This window comes from Panthera onca, chromosome F2 (genome assembly GCF_046562875.1).
Source record: "Panthera onca isolate mPanOnc1 chromosome F2, mPanOnc1 haplotype 2, whole genome shotgun sequence".
Classification (NCBI taxonomy): domain Eukaryota; kingdom Metazoa; phylum Chordata; class Mammalia; order Carnivora; family Felidae; genus Panthera; species Panthera onca.
Window position 1 is genome coordinate 45,683,755 of NC_138356.1, and position 27,411 is coordinate 45,711,165.

The 27,411-nt window shown below is 34.3% G+C and overlaps 1 protein-coding gene and 1 non-coding gene across 15 annotated transcripts in view; one reads left to right on the forward strand and one right to left on the reverse strand.

The window, feature by feature from the left end:
* Positions 1-27,411, forward strand: part of VPS13B (vacuolar protein sorting 13 homolog B) — an 803,192-nt gene that overhangs the window by 310,178 nt on the left and 465,603 nt on the right. For 13 of the 14 annotated variants that reach the window (XR_013553513.2, XR_013553515.2, XR_013553514.2 and 10 more), the window contains one exon: positions 23,883-23,992. Coding sequence is in view for 11 of the 14 variants with exons in the window: in XM_078441712.2 (XP_078297838.2) it covers positions 23,883-23,992 (110 nt within the window). In the remaining 3 variants the exon portion in view is untranslated. Of the gene's footprint in view, positions 1-20,166; positions 20,193-23,882; positions 23,993-27,411 lie in introns of those variants that run through there. The other variant, XM_078441722.2, reaches the window with a different exon arrangement.
* LOC144615152 (U6 spliceosomal RNA) lies at positions 24,735-24,838 on the reverse strand. The gene has a single exon (XR_013553637.2). It is a non-coding gene; the product is annotated as a U6 spliceosomal RNA (small nuclear RNA).

Genomic DNA, 27,411 nt, shown 5'->3' on the forward strand with positions numbered 1-27,411 from the left:
ATTTTAACATCTATAAAATGAGTTTAATGTATAACCTACTTCTTTGGGTTGTTGTTGAAGTAAATGAGATAAAGCCTAAGTGTTTAGAGTAGTGCCTAGCACATGAAAAGTGCTGTTATTTTTTTTTAATTTTATTTTTTTAAATTTATATCCAAATCAGTTAGCATATAGTGCAACAATTTCAGGAGTAGATTTCCTTAATGCGAAATTAGTCAAAGTGCTGTTACTTTTATTTTGCAACTTGCAAGATCATATGAACCCCAGTTTGATTACCTTTTTTTTTATTCAGATACAGTGGTAAGGACAACAGCTGTTTAAGGTGAGATCATTATTGTGCCAGAAAGTCTTTTTGACATTAGAAAAATACATAGTCATGTTGACTAACTTCATTGTAATTTTAAGAACCTCCTAAAAGCAGGTTCTTAGTGCTTCTTGGCAATCTTCCCTCTCTCCCTAGTTCACTTACCCTGTGCACTCCAAAGCTTGCTATTGGAAGTGGTTACTTTGGAGCAGAGCATAGATCTGTAGAATCACAATATGCATTTTGATGAAATTTTCCAGGTAATTCTTATGCTTGCTAATATGTGAGAAGCACTTACCTTAAACCATTGTTTCTCACTCTCCAAACCCTCTCCTCACCCCCAACTCTTTGCCTCTTTGAACCCATTTTATGGATGATAACTTTGCTTCCTACTTTCTGAAAAGAGTGTAGCTATGAGCAGAGACTCTCAGGCCTTCACACAACCAGGTTTATTTTCCTTTAGTATCTATAATTAGTACTCTGTACTCTTCCTTCTTGTTACTGTAAAAGAAATATATGTGCTCTCATGTAAAGCTTGTTCACTATCCCACCACTTCTCCCTACCCAAGGATCTCACTCCAGCAAATCTGTACTCATTCAGTTGTATCATTCAGTTTTCCCTTTCTGCTGGATCATTCTCTCTACTGTAGAAGTATGCTAGGTTTTTTTCCTCCCATCTCAAAAAAAAGTGAAACACAAATTTCTTTGAATCTCATCCCTTACCAGCTACCACTGCATTTGTTTTTTGCCATCTTAGCAGTAAAACTTCTCCAAAAAATTGTCTATCCCCACTGTCTCCATTTCTTCTCCTGTTTCTGAATTTACTCCATTTAGCCTTTTGCTCCCTCCATTCCATTAAAACTGCTCTTCCGAGTTACTAGTGATCTGTTAGGTTTCACTTGGCAGTTCAGAGTTTTCATTTTATCTAACGTGACAGCAGTATTTAACAAAGTTAGTCACTGTCTTTTGAAATACTTTCTTCCATTTGCTTCTTTTCTTGGTTTCATTTTTATTTCTCTGAGTGCTTCTTAGCAATATTGTGTGGTTTCTCTTCATTTCCCATTCAAAATGTATGATCTTTTTGGCCTGGTTTCTTTTACTTAGCTTACTGGTTTCAAGGTTAATCCATATTGTAGCATAAAGTAGTACTTCATTCTTTTTTTGTGACCAAATAATATTCCTTTGTTTGTATATGCCATAATATGTTTATCTATTCATTCATTATGGACATTTGAATTGTTTCCACCATCTGGCAATTGTGAATAGTGCTGAGATGAATGTGTGCATGCATATACTCTATATACGTACGTAATATGTATATACATATATTGGAGCACATGTTTTCAATTATTTTTGGAATAAACTTAGGAGTGGAATTCCTGGGTCTACGTTTAACCTTTTGAGGAACCTCCTAATTGTTGCCGAAACAGCTGAACCATTTTGTATTTCCACCAGCAATGTACTAGGGTTTCTATTTTTCTACATCCTTGCCAACTTTTGTTATTTCCTGTTTTTCTTTTTTTTTTTTTTTATTATGGCCATTCTAGTGGGTATGAAGTGGTACTTATTTGTGGTTTTGATTTGCATTTCCCATGATTAATGATGTTGAATAACTTTTCATGTGTTTATTGGCCATTTGTATGCCCATTTCCCTTTCTTCTCTGTTGAAGGAGACCCTCTGAAGATCTATGGAATCCTCTCCCTGTGCAGCTCTCTCCCCTATAGTACTCTCTTGAGAACTGGAACCACTCTGATCTTCCTGTTCTCTCAGCTCTGTCTCCTCTAACTGGGAAGAGTGCTGGGCTTTATTTGGTTCCTCTCTCTGCACCATATCCTGGAAGTTGTCTCAAGGAAGTTGTAGGGCTAACCTCATTTGTTTTTCATATGTCAGGGTCACAGTCCTTTGTGCCTGATTTCCATTGTCTTGCATACCTTTGTTTCGTGTATATTTTCTCAGTATTTTTGTTGTTTCACATAGGAGGGTAAATCTGGACTTGTTACTCTATCTTGGCTTGACATGGATCTCTTTCATCTTTAAACTGGAGAAAATGAGGCTCAGAGTGTGCCAAATTCATATGAACTCTGCTAAGATCCCTGTGAAGAATTCATGTCATCTTTCCATGTACCATCAGCATCTGGGATGTTAAACATTTGTGCTTTGGCACTCTACTACTGGCTGGACTTGGCAGACTCTGGGGAGTTGGGAGGATAGATGTGTAATCAATTGGTTTACTATGTCCGGGGTTGTGAACATTGATTATGATTCACCTGGGAGTGGAGAACTTTCTAAATGAAATTTGAATCTCTTCTAAGACTACTGGCAAGAGCTAAAAAATTCTCAATAATGAAAATCACATGTTTTAAAAGAAATGGACCGAGGAATACTTACTTCGTTTTAGTGATGTTGCATTTTCTTTTTATTTGTAATGGAAATATCTTTTCTTTCCACAAATATTAAGAGACTTTGTGAGACAAACTTTTTTTTTTTTAATTAAGGAGCTTTGAATATTAGGAAAGACATAAAACTCACATTTGTTCAAAACTACATTTATGTAAGAGCATGTCCTTATTATTAGTAATACATACCAACCTATTCAGAGGTAAATGGGCAACATACATTCATTGTACTCTGAAACAGATCAGTAAAAGATTCTGTGCGTGTGTGTACACATGTGCACGCGTGTGCACATGCGCACACACACACACCTATGTCTGTAAGTGTAAAGAAATTGGATACAAATTCAGACAGCTGGTAAATTTGGTTGAAATATATTGTGGAGTTTCTTGTACTATTCTTGCAACACTGAAACTTGAAATTATATTAAGCTAAAATTTGATCATATTTAGAAACTCATAATATCATGACCAGTGACTGACTCCTAGGTGTGAAGTATGACATTTGTTTTGGCCTGTTCAGCTTCCGTTTTCCTCTTATCTGATAATAGCTCTAAGCTATGACTCAAGTGGGATTGATTTCACAGGACTAGGTACTTCAAACACCTATGTTGTTTCTGATTTGACATGATTGGTGTGGTTATGATCATAAGAACCAACCCAGTCTAAGGAGATTTATATATAAGACTTGTATTGAAATTACTGGGAAAGAGAAACTACCATTGTGTTCTCAAGTGAGAAGGTTATACTCCCGAACCTTAGTGTTGGCATTTGCCACTGTTCATAAGAGTTTACCTGAGAGCAGTGAAACAAATTTAGAAGAAAGAGAACTGACAGAAATAAAACCTTAGTAAGAAGACTGTTGTTATATACATAAAACCAAATGATTTTAAAAGCTTGATTTGATCAGTATTTGGTGCTTTGGGCCATTCTCTTGAAAGTACTGGAAAAAAAGAAATCTTGATCGTTTTGTGTCCTGATTCTATCCTTCTGACCATTCTTTAATTTCTTTTTTTATATTTCTCCTTCTTTTGATGTTCTGTTCATAACCATCTCATTTCCTTGATGAACATTGTCTCTAAGTTATTCTTTCTCTGGCCATAGTTTTAGCTATATTTATATGTGCACGTATTACTGTCATTGTCATATTGTATCATACTGAAATTCATGTCTGTTTTTATTTTACATTATGGGTATAATTTGATTAATATAAGCTCCTTCCTTTACTATAACTCAATTATAGTTCTAGCCCCAGGAGTCCACAAAAACATACTAGCCTCTATATTTTGACTACTAATAAATATCTTTACTTTGGTGTCCCATAGACATCCCATGTTTCCTACTTCCCAATTGCTGTCTTCATCCTTTCCTTCAAGCCCATTTCTTATTTTAGTCCATTTCATCAATAATTATACGACTATTCTTTGACTCTGGTAATTCTTATCAATAACTTCTATCTGTTTAGTTATAACATACTATTTTACCTCTCAAATAAGGTATTTGTATTTGACTTTTACTGTCTCAGGTTATGCCTTTGTGGCTTCTGTCCTGAATTTGTGATTAATTGTAAAAGTAGTTTGCAAATAATATTGTTTGCCCATTTTGCCTCTGACCCCTCATAGTCCATGCTCCATTCATTTTGATGTTTCTGAAATGCACATTTGAGATTTCTTTTCCTCCAGCTTTGAAAGTAGGCAGTGTTACTTAACACCCTCAGAATTAAAACATGATCTCCTTAAATGGGCTTTCATGACCTGCTCATATGTTCTACGTTTCCTTAGTTCCAGCTTTTTAAAGCTACTTGGATGTTCTTAAATATTTTTAATCCATGTTTTTAACAAGTTCATCTCTGTTCCCCAAATGTCCTTTTTTGCTTATTGTCCAGTTGGCAGAATCCTACTTCTTTAGAACTCTACTCATAAATCACTTGTCCTGTGTAGCATTTCCTCTTATTCTGAAGCATGTATTCTTATTTTTCACACAGTTCTAAAACTGTTAATTTACCACCCTTTTGTAATTGTTTATTATTCTCCTCCTTTCCCACCCCATCTTCACAAGACTACTGGACATCTTGAGAATGCTGTTTTTTTCTACTTATCTTTGCACTTTGAGAACCTTGCACAATCTGTTGTACATATTAGCTCTGTAAATGGTAGCTAAAGAATGGAAGAAAGGGAGGGAGGGTTGGCGAGAGGGGGTTATGTTAAATTATATACACGTAGTAAAATTATATAGTCATTGATTTAAATAGGCAAATTAAGATCAGCTTAAGATACCTGGTTTCAGTCACATGCATATTCTTCAGGCAGGGAAATATAGAACACCTTGAATGATAATCTCCCTAAAATATATGTGATTTCAGAGGAGAGCATGTGATTCCCCCTGGAGAACTTTTGGCAGAAACAACAAAAAGAATAGTGTCTTGAATTCCTCAAAAAGCAAAGCCTTAGAGAAAGGCTAATGTGCTTCTATTATTGGGGATCATAGTCCCCGGATTAAGGTTATAAATCAGGAAAGGAGGGAGAACTACATGGGAATTAGTTGTCTATACTACTTTCCAGGACAGTTCTTTCTGGAAAAGACTTTTTCCAGGCTGCCATATTCCACTGATAAATGTTCTACTCCTCAGGGTACTATCTTTGTTGCTCTCCCAGCTGGTGCATGTATTTGTGGGCATGGAGTGAGGAGGTACCACATTCCAAATCTTAGATGTCAGCCAGGGTGACGGGAGAGGTAGTCTAGAGGTAAGGGATGGGCACAAGTCTAGATTCTGTCAGTTTACCTTGTATGGAGTTGGTAAGAATCCATGTAGGGCTGGTCACCACTGGAACTGCTAGAATAAAAGTCAGTTTGGGCTCACGTGGAGAATTAGAAGTTATCTAAGGTGGTAGAGATTAAAATATAATAGCTATCTATTAAAATGGACATAGGAAAAGACTTATATTAGAAAATATATATAGAATGTGATGCCAGTTATGATTTTAGAGGCTTTACTTTTTCTTGGCTACCAGCTTTATGGGACTACAGTGTAGACATCTTGAAACAGCTGGGGTTTAAATCCTCAAATATTAGATGTCTCACCTACACCAAAATGTTAATACTGATTAAAATTTTTTTCTTTCTACTCTGTTGACTATAAAATATCTCCAACTATCTTATATGATTTATATAATCACAAAAATCGTGCCACATTGGAATATTGGAACCAGGCCAGAAAACAGATCTGTTTGTTATCAGTAATCCAACTGTGTCTTACATTAAATAGTATTTGGAGTATAGTTTGAAGTATATTTTCAAATATTTGCTTCTGGGCGAAGTTAAGTTATATTTTATAATAAGTGCCTGAAAGATTAAAGATAAATGTGATAATATGCTGTATATTCATTCATTAAATTCAGTGTTTTCTATGTGCCAGACATTGTGCTTGGCATTGGATGTATGTGAACAGTAGAGATGGTCTCTGATCTCATGAGATTACATTCTATCTGAGAAGGCAGATAATGAGTAAACAAAAACTTACATGGTCATAAATGTTAAATAGTAAGAAACAGTGAAACTGTGATGAATAATAGCCTGGAAAAACCTAATTTGATAGGTTGTTCTTGGAGAGGCCTCCATAGTGTTAACAGAAAGGTGACTGAGGGACTGTAAACAATGTGTTTTGTTCAAGAGCACCTGGCATATACTCACCATGGGGACAGTGCCAGAGATGAGATTGCAGAGGTGAGAGATTAGACGTGGCTTGTTGTTGTTTATGTTTAATGCAGAGGGGGTTGGGAAGGCAGTTTTCTGCAGAGAAATAACAAAATCTGCTTTATCACCGAAACACTTGAAATCTGTAGCTTTTTAGATATGATTTTAAGTTGTTTTAAAAATAATAAATCTTCACAAAGTGGAATGGAAGGTTAAAAGAAATCTAGAAAGCACAAGAAAAATTGACCCATCACCCAGCCACAAGCCATTTAAATATTTTTACATATATTCTTCTAGTTTTATCCCAATTTATTTTACCTTTTATTGAATTGCCTTTAAAATTTCTATATGCTATAAGAATGTTTCCATTATCACAGGGTTTGTAACTATTATTTTAAAGATTAATGCTGTGTACTATTTTGTCACTTGAATACATCACACTTTGCTTTACCATTCATTATTTTTGGAGATTTAGATTGTTTCAAATATTTTCTATTATAAACATATATGAAATTCTCAATATTAACCAATTTTTGTATTTCCTTAGCATAGATTTCTAGAAATGGAATTTCTTAGTTAAGAGGTATTAAGTTTTTATTACTAAATTCATATGCAAAACTATAAACTACTACCAACAATATGTTATCAGGGGTTGGGAAACTTTTTCTTAAGGGGCCAGATAGCACATGTTTTAGGCTTGTAGGCCATGTAACGTCTCTAGGAGCTACTTAGTTCTCCTGTTTTAGTACAAAGCAGCCAAAGACAATATGTAAATAAATGGGCATGGCTGTGTTCCAAAATACTTTATTTAAAAAATTTTACAGAAATATATCCTAATTTGTCGACTGAAGCCTGAACTATCAATTATACCATATTCTTGCTACTATTTGGATTTAACCTTTTATTGTATGTCTAGGAGTTTTTGAATTAAATTTATTTGACCAATTTTTGCTCATTTCTTGTGTTTCCAAATAATAAGGTAGCCTGAAATTAATGTGCTTTATAATTGTGATTTTTTTTTTTTTTTTTAACATTTACTTATTTTTGAGACAGAGAGAGACAGAGCATGAACGGGGGAGGGCAGAGAGAGAGGGAGACACAGAATCGGAAGCAGGCTCCAGGCTCTGAGCCATCAGCCCAGAGCCCGACGCAGGGCTCGAACTCACGGACCACGAGATCGTGACCTGAGCTGAAGTCGGATGCTTAACCGACTGAGCCACCCAGGCGCCCCAAATTGTGATTGGTTTTAATAGCTATAGCAGTAATTCATTAATAATAGTTGTAGGGATAGATTTGATTTAATACTGGAATGCTGTTCAGAAACCAGAACCCTAATTTTGTTACTAATCCTCACAACTAGGTAAGGTTTGTAACCTTAAGAACTCTGTATAAGGCTTACTGTTCCCTGCTCTTTAAATTAACATGTATCTTAAAAGTGTTTTATGCCTGTGTTACAGATGTAAAAACTGGAATTATGGTCAGGTAGAATAAAGTATTGGCATGTTTCAGAGACTTGCTGTTCTTTATGGTGTTATGTGTGATGTAAGTAGAATAAGATTCTAAATAACCATCAAGTGCTCTAGAAGTATTTTTTGGAAAATAGTAAGTAGGCTAAGTTAAACATGTAGATTTATTTATTTTTTTGCCTCAGCCATCAGGTCTCTGCCTCACACACCAAAACAAGCCACATTAGGGGAACAATCATTTTAGTCTCAGGTTACTTTGTGAAAACAAATATTGGGAGTTTTTATTTGGTTGGTTTTGATATATACAGGAAAATAATTTACTAAAAATGTTTTGGTTTATTGTTGGGACTTGGTGATCCCAAGGTTCTTGTATTTAAAAAGCAGCTTGAGTTTTTGAGGAATTGGAAAAATAGCTTGGCTGGAAAAGGATGACTGCTGGAATGGAGGGCATATCTTGGACTTAGAACAACTAGAAATTTATTGTGTGATTTATGTGATGAGATTTTAGATGAAATGAGAGGTAATGTTGTTAAGTACCAGAAAATACATGCTTATCTGGTCTTGATCAATAAAGCATTGCTTTTAATTTCTAAGTTAAGATTTATTATTAATAAAAATTTTAGTATTTGTGGATTTGATAATTAAATCAAAATGTACATTTTGTTTTCATAGATAGTCTGTTGAGTACTATCATGATTTCAAGAGTTCTTTCCAACCTTTACTAGTACATGGGATTTAAAAATGACAGACGCCATCTAATGTGGATGACTCAAGATTCTTCTTCCAATTTGTTTTAAGAATCATTATAACAGCAAACATTTATTAAGCTTCTTGCTAGAATCTATACCAAAAAATACAAGAATATGGTCCTTCATTCTGTGTGTTTAACATTTAAGCCAGATATCGATAACTTTATATAATCAGCAAAATTAAAATGCTAAATCAGTATAATATATATTCAGCATTTAGAATTAAGCATGATCAGAGATGACCTGTATTGGCTTTAAATTATGAAACCAAACTAATACTCTTTTATTCCAAGTTATTATACATCAATTCATATTTTATGCATCATTAATTAAAAAGATAATTGTATCATGTTGTTTATACTGTCTTTTTTTATTAATATGAAATTTATTGTCAAATTGGTATCCATACAACACCCAGTGCTCATCCCAATAGGTGCCCTCCTCAATGCCCATCACCCCCTTTCTCCTCCCTCCCGCCCCCCATCAACCCTCAGTTTATTCTCAGTTTTTAGGAGTCTCTTATGGTTTGCCTCCCTCCCTCTCTGTAACTTTTTTTTCCCCCTTCCCCTCCCCCATGGTCTTCTGTTAAGTTTTGAAGATCCACATAAGAGTAAAAACATATGGTTATCTGTCTTTCTCTGTATGACTTATTTCACTTAGCATAATACTTTCCAGTTCCATCCACGTTGCTACAAAAGGCCATATTTAATTCTTTCTCATTGCCAAGTAGTATTCCATTGTATATATAAACCAAAACTTCTTTATCCATTCATCAGTTGATGGACATTAGGGCTCTTTCCATAATTTGGCTATTGTTGAAAGTGCTGCTATAAACATTGGGGTACAAGTGCCCCTATGCATCAGCACTCCTGTATCCCTTGGGTAAATTCCTAGCAGTGCTATTGCTGGGTCATAGGGTAGATGTATTTTTAATTTTTTGAGGAACCTCCACACTGTTTTCCAGAGCAGCTGCACCAATTTGCATTCCCACCAACAGTGCAAGAGGGTTCCCGTTTCTCCACATCCTCTCCAGCATCTGTAGTTTCCTGATTTGTTCATTTTAGCCATTCTGACTATATTTCCCTGATGATGAGTGGCATTGAACATCTTTTCATGTGCCTGTTGGCCATCTGGATGTCTTCTTTAGAGGAGTGTCTATTCATGTCTTCTGCCTTGTTTATACTGTCTTTACAAGGCTCATAGCCTCAAGTTATTTACTGCACGCTAATACAATTAAGATATATGATGGAGGTTTGCATCCATTTATAAAAGAGATGAAGAAATACTTGAATTGATAAAACTATCATAATATTGGACAGCAGAAAATACTTTATTGAGGTAATAAGTGAATTGAGAAGTTTTATAGTTATATCTTGGTTTATAATGTATAGTTTGATTATATTGTCTTCTAAGACAGTTTAAAGTGAAGAATTGGTTTGAAAAGTTATTGTTATAGGATTGTAGATTTGTTCAAAATGATTGGTGTGGGATCACTGTGATGGAGATTTTGAATAATGAAAATCCTGAATAAAGAATATTGACAAATTGTGGATAAATAAGAGACTTTTATGACATCTGGTAATTTTCTAAATGGTTTTTTACTTGTGAATCAAATTAGGCTTCTGTTTCTTATATGAACCAAAGCTTTCATTGAAATTCAAAAATGATCAGGAATAATGCTGGTGTAGTTTCTTGGTTTTAGAATATAAATAATTATTACTAAATCGTGAAGTGATATGTTTCTTCTACCTTGATTTGTATACAGCATGGTTCCTAGAATTGCCTGTCTTTTCCAGAGTATACTACTTGTGTATTGTCCCCCATACATTCAGACATACTACTATTTTATGTTTCAGTAAGCATGTCTATTATATATTTTGTTTAATCATACATATACATATGTTTAATACCTGAAATTTCTGTGCAGTATACCTGTTTTTTCACTTTATTTTTAAAAAATGGTTATTTATTTATTTTGAGAGAGACAGTGAGAGAGAGAGTGTGTGTTCTTGTGAGCCGGGGAGGAGCAGAGAAAGAGGGAGGGAAAGAATCCCTAACAGGCTCCAGGCTGTCAGCACAGAGTTTGATCTCACGAACCATGAGATCATGACCTGAGCCAAAATCGAGAGTTGGATGCTTAACTGACTGAGTCATCTAGTCCCCCTATTTTATTTTTTAAGCTTTTATTTTAATCACTTGGTGCTCATCACAACAAGTGAGCTCCTTAATCCCCATCACTTATTTCCCCCACCCACTTCCCCTCTGGTAACCATCAGTTTGTCTTTTATAGTTAAGAGTCTGTTTCTTGGTTTGGCTCTCCCTTTTGCCCTTTGTACCTTCGTTTTGTTTCCTAAATTCCACATGTGAATGAAATCATATGGTATTTGTTTTTCTCTGGCTCACTTATTTCACTTCAGCATTATACAGTCTAGCTCCATCTGTATCATTGCAAACAGCAATATTTCATTCTTTTTTATGGCTCCGTAATATTCCGTTGTGTGTGTGTGTGTGTGTGTGTGTGCGCGCGCGCGTGTGTGCGCACGCACGCGTGCACATGTGTGTGTGATGCATGCATGCATCTTTTTCCATTCATCAACTGATGGAAGCTTGGGCTGTTTGCATATCTTGGCTGTTGTAAATAATGCTTCTATAAACATTGGGATACATGTATCCCTGTGAATTAGTGGTTTTGTATTCTTTGGGTAAGTAGTCAGTAGTACAGTTGCTGGATTGTAGGGTGGTTCTATTTTTGACCACTCGAGGAACCTCCATACTATTTTCCAGAATGACTGCAACAGTTTGCATTACCACCGACAGCGCATGAGGGTTCCTTTCACTCTACATCTTTGCCAATAGCTGTTGTTACTTGTGTTATTGGTCTTACCCATTCTGACAGGTGTGAGGTGATATCTCATTGTAGCCTTGATTTGCATTTCCCTGATGATAAGTGATAATGGACATCTTTTTATGTGTCTGTTCGCCATCAGAAAGTCGTCTTTGGAGAAATGTCTGTTCATGTCTGTTGCCTATTTTTTAACTGAGTTATTATTTTTTGGAGGGTGTTAAGCTTGATATGTTCTCTATAGGTTTTGTATACTAATTCTTTATCAGATATGTCATTTGCAAATATCTTCTCCATTCTGAAGGTTGCCTTTTAGTTTTGTTGATTGCTTCCTTTGATGTGATTTTTTCTTTTATTTTGACATAGTCCCAATAGTTTATTTTTGCTTTTATTTCCCTTGCTTCAGGAGACCTATCTAGAAAAATGTTCCTACGGGAACAGAGAAATTACTGCCTGTGCTTGCTTATAGGATTTTGATGGTTTCTTGTCTCACATTTAGATTTTGACTACATTTTGAATTTATTTTTGTGTATGGTGTAAGAAAGTGGTCCAGTTTCATTCTTTTGCATATTGGTTTCCAGTTTTCCTAACACCATTTGTTAAAAAGACTGTCTTTTTTCCTATTGGATATTCTTTCCTGTTTTGTCAAAGACTAACTTGACCATATAGTTCTTGGTTTATGTCTGGATTTTCTATTCTGTTCCATTGATCTTTTTGTGTAGGTATCTTTTTGTGCCATTACCATACTGTTTTTATTGTTACAGCTTTGTAATATAACTTGAAAGTGGGAATTGTGATGCCTCCAGATTTGCTTTTCTCTTTGAAGATTGCTTTGGCTATTCAGGGTCTTTTGTGGTTCCATACAAATTTCAGGATTATTCTTGTTCTGTGAAAAATGCTTTGGTATTTTTATAGGGATTGCATTAAATGTGTAGATTGCCTTGGGCAGTATGAACATTTTAACAAAATTTGTTCTCCTAATCCATGAACATGGAATGTCTTTCCATTTCTTTGTGTTCAGTTTCATCCTTGTTTGGTGTGTGTAGCTTTCAGAGTACAGGTCTTTCACCTCTTTGGTTAAGTTGATTCCTAGGTAGTTTATTGTTTTTGGTGCAATTGTAAATGGGATTATTTTCTTAATTTTACTTTCTGCTGCTTCATTATTAGTATGGGAATGCAACAGATACCTGTATGTTGATTTTGTATCCTGTGACTTTATTGAATTCATTTATCAGTTCTAGTAGTTTTTATGGTGGACTCTTTTGGGTTTTCTACACATAGTATCATGTCATCTGTAAGTAGTGAAAGTTTGACTTCTACTTTGCTGATTTTGATGCTTTGTATTTCTTTTTGTTGTCTGATTGCTGTGGCTATGACTTCCAGTACTATGTAGAATAAAAGCGGTGAGAGTGGACATCCTTGTTTTGTTTCTGACCTTAGGGGAGAAACTCTCAGTTTTTCCCCATTGAGGATGATGTCAGCTGTGGGTTTTCCATATACGGCCTTTATTATGTTGAAGTATGTTCCCTCTAAAGAAGGTTTTTATCATGAATCGATGTTGTACTTTTTTGCTTGCTTTTTCTGCATCTGTTGAAATAATCTTATATGGTTCTTGTCCTGTCTTTTATTGATGTGATGTATTACATTGATTGTTTTGCAAATATTGAACCACCTTTGCCCCCCAGGAATAAATCCCATTTGATTGTGGTGGATGATTTTTTTAAGGTATTGTTGGATTCAGTTTGCTAGTGTTTTGTTGAGGATTTTGGAGAAATTTCAGAGAAATTGGCCTGTAGTTCTCTTTTTCTGTGGTGTCTTTATCTGGTTTTTCCAGTGTAAGCTGGCCTCATAGAATGAATTTGTAAGTTTTCCTTCCTTTTCTATTTTTTGCAAAATGCTTTTTTCACTTTATACTATTTTCCATTATTTGTTATTATATGTATGTGTACTTACATATAAGTAAGCACATAATTTAATATCTGAATGGTGTTCCATTAAAGAAATTACCATACTTTGTAGATGTTGATGTCATTTACATATTTATTATTGTAGAGACTATTACAAATGAACATCTCTGTGCATGTATTTTTAAGAATATTTACAAGTGTTACTGTAGGATTCCAAAAGCTGAAATTGCTCGGTCAGTGAGTATGTACATTTAAAATTTTGATGGGTAATAAATTGCAAAATGGCCTTCAAAATGCCTGTGGCAATTTCCTTTTTTTTCTTTTTTAAGCATACATGAAAGTGCTTTACCTTCCATGGCCTTATCTGTAATAGAATTTCATTCACTAAGGGTTTTGTTAATCTATCATTGGAAAATTATTTTGTGGGGGAGTTTTACCTTGCATTTCTTTGCTGTTAGTGATGTTGAGCATTAGTGAAGGCTGCTTGTAGTTATTCTGTGATTTGTCTATTTATGTTTTTGGCCTATTTTTCTGTTCGGTTGTATAGCATTTTTTTTTTGAAATTTTAGGATGTTTTCCTGTATCATGAATATTATCTGTGTTATGTATTTTTCTAGTATTTTCTTGTGGTTTGATTTTTGCCTTCAATTTTGTTTATAGTTCATCATTTGGAAGTTCTAAGCTTTTCATTGTGATAGTGGTCTATAATTATCTTTATGGTTTTAGACTTTTATGTCTTGCACATGAAAACTTTGAAACATCACAAAGTAATAATTGCTGACACGGTTTGAGATGAAAATTTCATTTGTGCATTCTTTGCTAATTGAGAAGATACATGAATCAGATAGAAGGAGACCAATTATTAACTTAATGTCTGATAAAATTGATTAACATTTGATCTGGAGAGAATGAAAAACAACAGTAGGAAAAATAAACACACACACACAGTCTTTATGAAATGCAATTCTTACACCTTCTCTGTGCCTGAATTGGACTGAAGAAAAACATGAAACCACAATGAGTTGACTCACTTTGAATTTATGACCAAGGGACACAATGGCTCCTTAATGCTGTAAAGCGATAAAACGTGTCACTATTTCACACATTAGGCAGTTTCCTAAAATACTCATAATCTACCCTGCCATCCTTAGCTGAAATGAGCTCTATATTCTCAGTGTTATACTTGGCTAAAGAATGGTAAAATCAGTGGTGGTAGAAAGTCTGAATGGTGAAGGCTAATTTGAATCAAAGGATGCACAAAATTTGGATAGATGGAAAGAAGAAAGTACGTATGGACATAAATAAGTGCTTAATAAGTATTTTTATATGATATGAATTGGACTTATCAGTAAAACTGGTAAGTTTAGAGGACAGTAATGGACTCTACAATAAACTGGAAAATAAGACAAATGTATTGTTACACTATTTTACTTCCAGTTACCACCATCCTGTTCTTTCTGCTCTGTGGGCATATATTTTAGTTCTTTGTGCAATTCGGACCCCCCATAGCATTGTTGTTACTCCTACTTTAAGTAGTCATAAGTGTTTTAAAAGAGATTTAAAGATATGTATACATATGTATATGTACATATATATGTGTATATATATGTATGTGTATGTATATATATGTACATATATACCTGTATATGTATGTATATAGCATATTTTTTAAGAGGTCCTCTTTGTTTACCAACATACTTAGTGTTTCTGGTGTTTTTCATTCCTTTTCTATAATTGAAATTCCATCTTGTACAAGTTCCTTTCACTCTAAAGCACTTCTCATATTTTCCAGTAGCTCAAGTCTTTGGGAGGCAAAGTGTTTTTGCTTTGTTTTGGCTTCATTTTTAAAGCATATTTTCAGCAGATATATCAATCTAGGTTGTCTTTTCTTGTTTTAGCACTTTAAAGATACCATTCCATTATTTTTGCATCACCATTATTTCTGAGGAGTTGTCCTTATCATGATTCCCTTATATGTATTGTGGGGTTTTTTTCTGAGTGATTTTAAATTTTTTTCTGTTTTGGATTTCCTGCAGTTTGATTGTGATGCATCTAGATCTGTTTTTCTTTTTAATTATTCTTTTTGAGGTTTGCTTAGTTTTTTTTTTAATCTGTCAGTTGGTATTGTTTATCAGTTTTGAAAAATTCAAATAATTTTTCACCTCCTTTCTCTTTAGTTCATGCACACTGTCTACCTTTTTCACTATATTCTTTAACATATTTATCAGAGTTGTTTTAAAGTTGTTGATAATTCCAATATTTTTGGCACCTTTTGAACTTATGCTAATAACTATTTTCTTTTTTGGTAAAAAAAAAGAATTATGTGTTTTCATAATTTTTCTAATGAATGTTCAATGTCATGTGTAAAAAGAATAATAAAAGTACGTATGACAGAAAAACGTTTATGCCCATAAAAGAACATGCCTCTTCTTTTGTCATGTAAAAGGTGTAGTTGAATTGGATCTAGTTTTGGCTTTCTTTTTTTCCCTCTCTTTCACTTTATTTTTAAATTTTTATTACTGAAGTCTAGTTGACGTACATTGTTATATTAGTTACAGGTGCACAACATAGTGATTCAACAATTGCATACATTATGCAATGCTTACCATGTTTAGTGTAGTTACCGTCTATTGCCATATAACATTACTAAGATAATATTGACTATATTCTTAATGCTATATGTTCTTTGCTTTCTAGTCTGCAGTTGTGCTGGGTCTGGTTCTTGATTTATTTGTATTAAGTTCACCATAGGCTTCACAGTTCTTGAGAATAGCATTGGAATCTTTATTTCAGTATGGTTTGTGATTTTCTCTTAGTTCTCCTTGCCTGTACTGAGACCTAAGATGCCTTGTTCACTTGTCTGTATCGCGGGATCGGTCTTATTCCCTCTTTCTTTCTTCCAGTCACAGATAGCCCTGTTTGGTGCTCACTGAAAAGTTGAGAATGACTGTGGGATTTCTTTCATTTCTCCTTGTGCTCAGACATCATCAGCCTCCACATGCCTGTGTGTTAGAAGGGTCTTCCTCATTTCTCCAGGCCAGTCCCCTGCCACTCTCCTGGGTATTTGGTGGAGGTGTGTTGGAAAGAAATGGCACTCCTCTTGTGTCTAGAGTTCTCAGGGATTCTAAATTGTCATGCCAGTCCCCATACTCGTGTTTAAACATTTGTTGAAAGTTCTTTTGTTTTTTTCTTAACAACTTGTTTTTCTTCCTACTGCTATGCCAAGAATAAAACCTACCATTCATTCCTTCCTGCCTACGAAGGACCTTTCACGTTTATGATTTTTGTTCATTAGGTTTCTTTGCAAATTCTGCTGTCTGATGAAGGTTGAAAAGCTTTGATATGTTGGTTACATGGCTTGTTATTGTTACGATGGATAGAGTTCTCCTGTGATTTTCCAAATCCTATGGGAAGACATGGTAATTGTTAATTAAGTAACATGAGCTACCATATGCACATACCTAAAAGGCTTATTCCATTATACTAAACCTGACAATTACCTTGGATAAATTTGCCACTAGTTGGCGGCTCATCCCTGCTCTGTCATTTCTTAGCCTCTGATTACTTTATCTTCTCTTTATTCTCCACCCATATTTTTGATTCTTTGTTTACAGGCCAAAATTCTTGAAATTATTCTTAAAAATAAGAGTAGCTATTAATTTCTTAAGAACTACACAAATCTAAAAAGTCTGTACTTTACTATAGCTGCGTAATAGAAAAATAGTGAGTTTTAGCCACTGAAACTTAGGTGAAGATGAGTATGTCTTTTGTCTCATTCATTAGTTTAAGATAAAATGCAGGGTACTTGTTACCTTTTAGAACTTGATATTTTGCAGGGTCATCTCATTAGTTGACATAGTTTCTATAGGTGATAAGAAGCATATATATTTAAATGCTGTGCACCTTTGGTTTCTCACTCTTATTTCATTCTCATTCTACAGCTTAGGATGTAACTGAAAATGATGGTGGTGGCTTGGTTTAACTAATTTGTGAAGCCGGAGTGGAATGTGGATAAATGAGCCATTTTGGCAACGAGCAGAGAAATAAAGCACACTTTTCTCATTAGTTGTTTTCCAGGCTAAAATTAAACAGAGTAGTATATTGCCAAATTTAATGATTTATGGGGGATCTGTTCTAAGTAAATTCAATATCAGACTAGTTGTCTACACACTTACATGTCAGAACTTGTGTGTTATTTTTAAAGGCTCTGTCTTGTAAATTGAGTTTAATATGAAAATATCCTTTTAAATTTAAAAGAACATTATCTCTATAATTTCAACTAAATTGATAGATTATTCTCTTTTATCATCCATTTAACATTCCCATAGTTCCAGCCTGTGTGTCATTTAGTTATCTCTGATTTAATGTAATCACATGACCTTTATGAACATTAGTTGGTGAAATAGTTTTTAACTTCTTCATTATAATAAAATAAAACTTTCAAGATTTTTCACATGAAAATATTTATTGCATTGGTTTTCCTCCTCCTCTCTCTAAAATCTTGATTAAAAAGGAATTCTAACTTACTGAGAAAGTTTTAAAAAAATTTACTTAACACATTTACTTTTCAATACATAGGAAAAGATTTTTAAATAACTTGCCCAATATGGAGAATGTCTGCAGTTTTTAAATTTACTTTTACCTTTTGTAGTTGGCGTAGTATTAAATTTATAAACCGCTTTATATAGGGCGTTGGGGTATACTTTTCATAATTAAAAAAAAAAAGTTTGTGCCTTGTACTTCAGATGCATAATATTAGGGAGAGAAAAATTATCCTGATACATTCTTTTTATTTATTTATTTATTTTTTTAAATTTTCTTTTTCTTCTTCTTCTTCTTCTTCTTCTTCTTCTTCTTTTTTTAATGTTTATTTATTTTAGAAGGAGAGAGAGACAGAGCATGAGCAGAGGAGGAGCAGAGAGAGAGGGAGACACAGAATCCAAAGCTAGCTCCAGGCTCCGAGCTGTTGGCACAGAGCCCGATGTGGGGCTCGAACTCACAAGCTGTGAGATCATGACCTGAGCTGTAGTCGGATGCTTAACTGACTGAGCCACCCAGGCGCCCCATGATACATTCTTTTTAAAAAAATACATGTAATTTTAAATTTTCTTCCTTTATATTCTTATAACACTTTCTACCTAGAAAAGAATACATGTTATGTATATATAAATTTGAGGTAAAATCATATAATGAATACTATAGATTTTTTTGCTAAGAAGTTGTCAATTTATTTGTGTTTAAAAAAACTTTTTTAAATGTCTATGTATTTTTGAAGGAAAGAGAGAGAGAGAGCGAGCAAGCACGAGTTAGCTGGGGAGGGGCAAAGAGAGGGAGACAAATCTGAAGCAGGCTCCAGGCTCTTAGCTGTCAGCACAGAGCCCCACATGGGGTTCGAACTCACTAACCGTGAGATCATGACCTGAGCCAAAATCAGATACTTAACTGTCTGAGCCTCCTAGGGGCACCAATTTGTTTGTGTTTTTATTCCCCAGGTGATCATTCTTGTTGTTTGGAATATTTTTAATCTTCTTTTCCCTTCAGTGTTGGCACCTTCTTTCCAATCTGCTTAATTAAATGTGTTTATTTTCATTTGTTTAAGTTTTTATTTAATTTCCAGCTAACATACAGTGTAATATTGGTTTCAGGTGTACACTTTAGTGTTTCAACACTTCCATACAACACCTGGTGCTCATGACAAGTACACTCCTTATTCCTGATCACCTATATCACCCATCCCCCACCCACCTCTGGTGGCCATCAGTTTGTTCTGTATAGTTAAGAGTCTATTTCTTGGTTTGTCTCTCTCTCTCTCTCTCTCTCTCTCTTTTTCCTATGCTTGTTTGTTTTGCTTCTTAAATTTCTTATGTGAGTGAAATCATATGGTATTTGTCTTTCTCTGATGTGTTTCCCTTAGCATAATGCTCTCTAGCTGCACCTGTGTCATTGCAAATGGTAAGATTTCATTCCTTTTATGACTGAGTAATATTGCATTATATATGTATATACCACATCTTCTATATCCATTTATCAGTCCATGGACACTTGGGTTGTGTCCGTAATTTGGCTATTGTAGATAGCATCAGGGTGCATATATCCCTTCGAATTAGTTTTTTTGTATTCTTAGGGTAAATACCTAGTGTAATTGCTGGATTGTAGGGTACTTCTATTCAAAAAAATTTTTTTAATGTTTATTTAATTTTGAGAGAGAGAGAAAGAGTGAGCAGAAGAGGGGCAGAGAGAGAGAAGATGCAGAATCTGAATAGGCTCCAGGCTCCAAGCTGTCAGCACAGAGCCTGATGTGGGGCTGCATCTCACCGACTGCAAGATAATGACTTGAGCTGAAGTCAGACTCTTAACTGACTGAGCCACTCAGGCACCCTGTTGCCTGGTACTTCTATTTTTAACTTTTTGAGGAACTTCCATACTGTTTTCCAGAGTGCCTGCACCAGTTTACATTTCCACCAGTAGTGCAAGAGGATTCCTCTTTCTCCACATCCTTGCCAACACCTGTTATTTCTTGTGTTGTTAATTATAGTCATTCTGACAAGCGTGAGGTGATATCTGATTGTAGTCTTAAATTACATTTTGTTTTAATTATACATTTTGGTTTTCTTGGGCTTCTTCTTGGGTTTTAGGCTTAACTATCTTTCATCAATTCTGTAAAATTCTCAGGCACCATCTTTTTAACAATATTGCCTCTTCCCCACTTTTTAGTATCTCCACATGGAATCTGATTAGACATATATTTGGTCTTCTTAAGTCCTCATATCTCGTCACCTCATTTTAATAATCTTCTTTCATTTTGGTCTTTCAGATGCATTCTAATGATTTCAGGTACTTCTTCCACTTCACTGTTTTTCTCTTCAACTATATCTAATCGGCTGTTGAACCTGCCTAATGAGTTTTTTACATCAACAATTAAATATGTCACTTTCATAGTTTCCATTTTTTTCTTTAAATATGTTCTTTCCTGATACTCTGTATGATACCATACTTTTGCATTTTAAACATTTTATACATAGGTGCTTTTTTTTCTATATTCTAATATCTCCAGTGCTTGAAAGTCTAAATCAGTTGTTTGTTGATTTTTCTGACTCTGTCTCACAGAGTCAGTTGTGATTTTTTGTTAATAAAACCATTCCCAGATCATAATTTGTGGCAGTTATATGACAGTGAATTGGAGACTTTTCAGACAGAATACTTGATTCTGTTAATGGCTAATTAATGGCTAGAGGGACATTTTTCAGCAAGAAAATATAAGGCTCATCATCTACCTCTCTTTTCTCTTGACCCCAGTTTGAGAATCCCATTTATATCCTCCCTCATGGCAACTGCTTTTTTTTTTTTTTTTAATGTTCCCTTTTCAAGAGGTAACACATCTCAGATCTTTTCAATAATTGTTTTGGTGTTCCCATATATTTTAGTTTTATTTTATTTTGTTTATTTTATTTTTGTTTATTTTACATTTATTCATTTTTGAGAGACAGAGAGCACAAGCAGGGGAGGGGCAGAGAGAGAGAGAGAGAGAGAGAGACAGAGAGAGACAGAGACAGACATAGAGACATAGAGACATAGAATCCGAAGCAGGCTCCAGGCTCTGAGCTGTCAGCACAGAGCCCGACGCGGGGCTTGAACTCACAAACCGTGAGATCATGACCTGAGCCGAAGTCAGACGCCCAACTGACTGAGCCATCCATATTTTTTAAATAACATAACTTTTCTTGCTCTTTCTTGATTGTTTACTTAAGAGTATAATTTATTAATGCCTTACAGTTGAAAATTATATTTGGCCAACTTTCACTCTCTCCTCCTATCATACTCTCAATATTGTTATATCAAGTTTGATTAATTAATGCATCTGGGTTTTTTTAGAATTTACATGCTTCTGTCTATAAATATAATTCGTGGTACACTTTATTGTATACTGACTAGTTATCATTTCCTTTATAACATTTGTTTTCCCTGTATTTAATACTGTGTTTTATTGTTACTACATTTTCCATGTACCTGTTACTACTTCACTGTTGTCATTTTGGGGATTCCTGTCACTTTTCTCCTGCGTTGGATCCTTTTGTCTCCTGGATCCCATATTTTTCTTTATTGTTGCAAGTGCTGTGTGTCTGTGTGTGGAACACATTTCTTTATTGTTAAGCATATATTATTTGTGGTGTCTTTAATATTTATATGATTTTAATTATAAAACAAATTACAGTGGGCTTATGTGATAGGAAATAGTCCATATAATTCAAATCTAACTAATTTCATTTCTTTATTTGGAATTTAGAAACGTCTTTTAACTTTTAAGATTGAATGATATATTTTTGAATTTAAATATTCTTGAATTATTGAATTAAAAATTTAAAACTCTATTGAAATGTATACAGTTAATTTCTTGAAAAGGTTTTAATAAACAATTTTTATGCATTGTGTTACAGGAAAAATACATATATTAAATTATATTTTCTATTTGACTTCATTTATGACTTCCCTTTTGCAATCATTTTGTATTTAGTTTCACATCATCATTCCTTCCTGATGTGTATTTAAGCAAATTATTGCTCAGCAGCACATGCATTCGTACATGGAAGTGGATGGAATTGCTGTGGTCTCAGAATGCTGCTTTGGAATCTACACTGATTCTGGGTCCCTGGGAGAACACCTGGCAATTTTTGCTTGTTTGAAAATTCTGTGTAAAAGTTTTATTTTAAAAAAAATTTTTAAAAACATTTGCTTTTTTTTTTTTTTTTTAACATTTATTTATTTTTGAGAGAGAGAGAAAGAGAGAGAGAGCGAGCGTGAGTGGGGGGGTGGGGCAGAGGAGAGGGAGGCACAGAATCTGAAGCAACTCCAGGCTCTGAGCTGGAGCCCGACATGGGGCTCAAACCCACAAACTGTGATGACATGACATGAGCCGAAGTCGGATGCTCAATTGACTGAGGCACTCAGACGCCCCTGTGTAAATGTTTAAAAAGGAAGGATATTTCTCTTGTGTGCTCTCCTCCATCATTCTATCTCTGTGTCTGTGTGGCTCACTTTTCATAGACCTTGGTAATAATAGTTACTGTGTGGTTTAGATAACCTGCAAAATTATAGAACAAGTTGAACATAGAACATATAGTTGAATGTAGAACTTATATAGAATATATAGAATATAGAAATATAGAATAAAGTTGAATATTCATAGTTGAATATAGAACAATATAGAACAACCTAAGTTGAGAACTCATGTATCATGTACTATGACTCTTTACCCCTACCATGTGGCAATTACTTTTCTAGATACTGGAGTGTAGTTGAGAGCAAAAGTGACAAATACTCCTTACTTGACATTCCATATATTTCAGTGGAGCTAATAATATTTTACCAAAAAATGCATTTGCAAATACAAAAATGTATTTATGGATGCACATAATCTGCAGATAAGAATGGGATGTTATACTTTAGTTAAATCCTTGTGTTTCTTTTTATCAGAGAGACTAAAATACTTGAGTATTTTAGTAAAATACTTGACTAGGATGGAATTGCAACTTGTTACACTTCAGCTTTGTGTTTTATGTCAGAATGTTAGCCTGTGATTCATCTAGGCAGATCTCTCTCTTGCTTCTGAACGTTTAACTTTGTAATTTGCAGTGATTTATTGAGTGGTTATAATAATCCTTCCTTTAACATCATGAATTAAATTTGTGATATAAACAAAAAGGGAGATAATATTCTGTTCTCATGACCAATATAGAAATTGCTCTTTGCTAATAAATAAAGCTTCTTCTTATTAAAGACAGATTCACTTTTAATGAGGTACAATTCATATTCTATAAAAATCACTATGTTAAAGTACATAATTTAATGGTTTTTAGTATATTTGCAAAGTTGTGCAACAATCACCATTTTCTAATTCTGGAACATTTTCATCACTCCCCAAAGAAGCACATATCTATTAGCAGTTCTTTTCCATTCTTTCCTCCTCCCAGGCACTGGCATACACAAATTACCTTTTTTCTCTATGGTTTTGCCTGTTTTAGCCATTTCATGTAAGTAGAATCCTACAGTATGTGGTTTTCTGTGACTGACTTCTTAGCACGTTTTCAAGGTAGTGTAGCATGAATCAGTACTTTATTCCTTGTTGTGCAAAAATAATTTTCCATTATATGGCTATACGACATTTTGTATATCCATTTAGCAATTCATGGACATTTGTGTCATTCCCACTTTCTGGCTGTTATGATTACTGTTTTGGAAATTTAGCTACAAATTTTTGAGTGAACATATGATTTTAGTTCTCTTTGTACATACGCAGGAATAAAATTGTTAGGTCATATTGTGACGGTATATTTGCTTCCTGAGGAAATGCCAAAGTGTTTTTGAATGTATTTGCACCATTTTATGTTCCAACCAGCGGTATATGACGTCTTGAATCCTCCACATCTTTGTATGCACCTGTTAATTTTGTTAGCTATCCTACTTGGTGTGAAGTGATATAAAGCTTATTATTTTTATGAGGAATTAAAATAATTTTAAAATCTTGATTTTTAGGTGCCGTACTCCTTTGTAGTGTACAAGGACTAGCAGTTAATATTGACCCAGTCTTATATACCTGGCTCATTTATCAGCCTCAGAAACGAACCAGTAGACATATGCAGCAGGTGAGAAATTTTTATAATTTATTCTCTTAATGAATAACGTTTTCTGTTTTCTCAGTCATTTGTTAAAGGTCTATATTGTCTGTGTTGATTTTTTTAAATTCCTCTGTCTTCCACTCTTCCCCTTTCAAGCAGTTTTACTCCTTCACTTCTAGACTGGAAACTCCAGCTCAAAGTGGAGTTTCATTGATTACTGAGGTGGATTTCTATGCAATTGCTTATAAAGCAGATACGTTAGACAATAGTTCAGGTAGTCCTGCTTTAGTGGCCTATTTTCTCTCATAGTGCCTAGATGTTTGTTCTGAGTGTCTGATACATAAGAATTGCATACTAATAGCTTTAATTTTCATTATCACTGTATTTCTTCTACATCTTTAGGTTTATTCAACAAGCATTCATTGGGTGCCCAACCCTTGGATTGGGATGGTTGGTGCAAAAGAGTTGGGATATGCACTTATTTAAAAGAGTATAAATTACAAAGTATAAAACAGCTAATTATATTTTCTGAAATGCTTAAATATATTCTCTGTGTCATGATTCTTAAATGTAATTCTGACAGAGTTTATTCCCATTTTAAAGATGAAGAAATTGATGCTAATTGAGATTTATTTCCCTATTGTCACACGTAGTAAATGGCAGAACTAAATATTTTTTCAGGCCAAATTTATGCTATATTGCATTTTCCCATTAGACTTAATTGTAATTTTGTAATATTCTAATTGGAATAGCTTTGCATCTTTTTTTTTAAAATATGGAACACTTCATGAATTTGCCTGTTACCCTTGTGCAAGGGCCATTCTACTCTCTGTATTATTCCAGTTTTAGTATATGTGCTGCCAAAGTGAGCACTGTACCTTTTTTCCAAACTTAAAAACCAGTTGATAGAAAAATACACAATTTTATAATTACACAATACAACAAAAAAAAATTACCTGAATAGTACAATCCATGGCTCAAGGAGCATCTTTTTTTTTTTTTTTTTTTTTTTTAATGTTTATTTATTTTTGAGAGAGAGAGTGCAGGAGAGGGGCAGAGAGAGAGGGGAAAAGAGAGAGAATCCCAAGCAGGGTCTGTGCTGTCAGCACAGAGCCGGATGTGGGGATCAAATCCACGAGCTGTGAGAGTAACCAGAGGTTGGGTGGGGGGCGATTAACTTGATAAAAAAGTGACCTTTAGTGGTTTTATCATAGAGCCAAGTATAAGAGACTGTTAAGAATTGGCACCCAGTTCATAAAAGATTTGTTTTTTTTTTGTAATTCGAAGTGTTTGAGACTTTATCCTGAAGGGTAAAGAGAAACTATAGGAAACTGATATAAAGAAATTTGAGAAGCATCTGGGTGGCTCAGTCAGTTAAGCGTCTGACTCTTGATTTCATCTTAGGTCATGACATCACAGTTCATGAAATTGAACTCCACATCGAGCTCTGTTCTGACAACACGGAGCCTGCTTGGGATTCTCTCTCCCCCGCTCTCTGCCCCTCCCCAGCTCATTCTCTCTCTGCCTTTCTCTCTCTGAAAAATAAAGAAACATTAGAAAAAAAGAGTTTTGAATTTTAGAAAGTTTACTCTAACAGAATGTTGAATTAAATTAAAGAAGAAATACAGAGGTAATAAAAATTACTACGCAATTCTTAGTATTAGACACTCAGAACAAACATCTAGGCACTATGAGGGAAAATAGGCAAGTAAAATAGAACTATCTAAGCTAGCCTCTAATGTATCTGCTTTAACCAGCAATTGCATAGAAATTCACCTCAATAGTCAATGAAACTAATGTCAGGGAAAATGTGAGAAATATTTTAATTGTAAATTATTTTTGCGATACAGTTGACATATTAGTTTTCAGGTGATGATTGTTGATGATAGTTACTGGTAATGATTTGATATTTGTATATGCTGTGAAATTTTCACCATAAGTTTGGCTGACATCCATCACAACACACAGTTGCATATTTTTTTCCTTGTTATGAGAACTTTCAAGATTACTCTTTTAGCAACTTTTAAATACACAATATGGTACTATTAACTATAGTCACATTGTTGTACATTACATCTCATGACCTATTTCTTTCATAAGTGGAAGTTTGTACCTTTTGATCCCTGTCACTCATTCATCCCCACTGCCCCCATGAGTTTTTTGTTGTTGTTGTTTGTTTGTTTTAGATACCACATAATATAAGTGAAATCATATGGTATTTTTCTTTCTCTTAATTATTTCACTTAGCCTAATTGCCTTATTAGGTCCATCCATGTTGTCACAAATGACAAGACGTCCTTCTTTTTTATGACTGAATAACATCCCATTATAAATTCTTCGTTGGTTACTTTATAAGTGATGGTAATTAGGTCCAGTTCACTAGAGCTATACCTGAAGGTCAGATAATGTTCTAGCAACTGAGGTAAATTAAAAATTCATTTGATTGATACCAAGCACCTTTATTTATTTTTAATTTTTTTTAATGTTTATTTTTGAGAGAGAGAGAGAGAGAGAGACAGACAGACAGAGCATGAGCGGGGAAGGGGCAGAGCTAGATGGAGACATAGAATATGAAGTAGGCTCTAGGCTCCAGAGCTGTCAGCACAGAGCCTGATGCAGGGCTCCAACTCACAAACTGTGAGATCGTGACCAGAACTGAAGTCGGATGCTAAACTGACTGAGCCACCCAGGCACTCCAGATACCAAGCACCTTAAGATTTTCATATAATTTTATTTTGATTATACTGTTTCATAACAGTTTGAAATTAAATGTAAATATATATTTAAAAACATGTTTTTGAAAGTTCAAAAACAATAGTTTTATTTAAAAGAAAAACTAATAAATACCCATAATCCTATTCATTCAGAGTTATGAAGAATACTGGTATAAATACGTTCATAGCTAAATCTTTATGTTTTTCTTTAAGTATTCACTTAGAATATATTTTGGGGAAGTAATTAGTGTTTAAAGCCATGTATATCAGCATATTTTGAAACCTTTGTTATATTGCCACATAGCTTCCAGAATTACAGTTTACATTTTCGCTAGTACTTCATAGTATTAATACTTTACTACAATTCATCATATTCTTAGCTACTATTTTAGTCTTACATTTTTTTTAACATAGGAAATTGAAAGAATAGTGTAATTGATCCCTATGACCTTATCAGCTAGGTTTAATAATTACCAACTCATGGCTACTCATCTTCACTTTTAAAACTCTGTTGGGTGAAAAAATGCCAATATTTAGTAGTGAGAAAAATAGAGAAAATGGATAAACTCACATAGTAATGTTATGAGTGAAAATTGATGAATTGGCAGTATCTAGTAAATTGAAAATAAGCATAGCCTGTAACCCCCAAATTGCACTTTTGGATAAAACTGTGGTCTTAACAAAAGATCCTAAGGACCCTGAAGAGTTGTGTATAAGCCTTTCTTGCAGTAT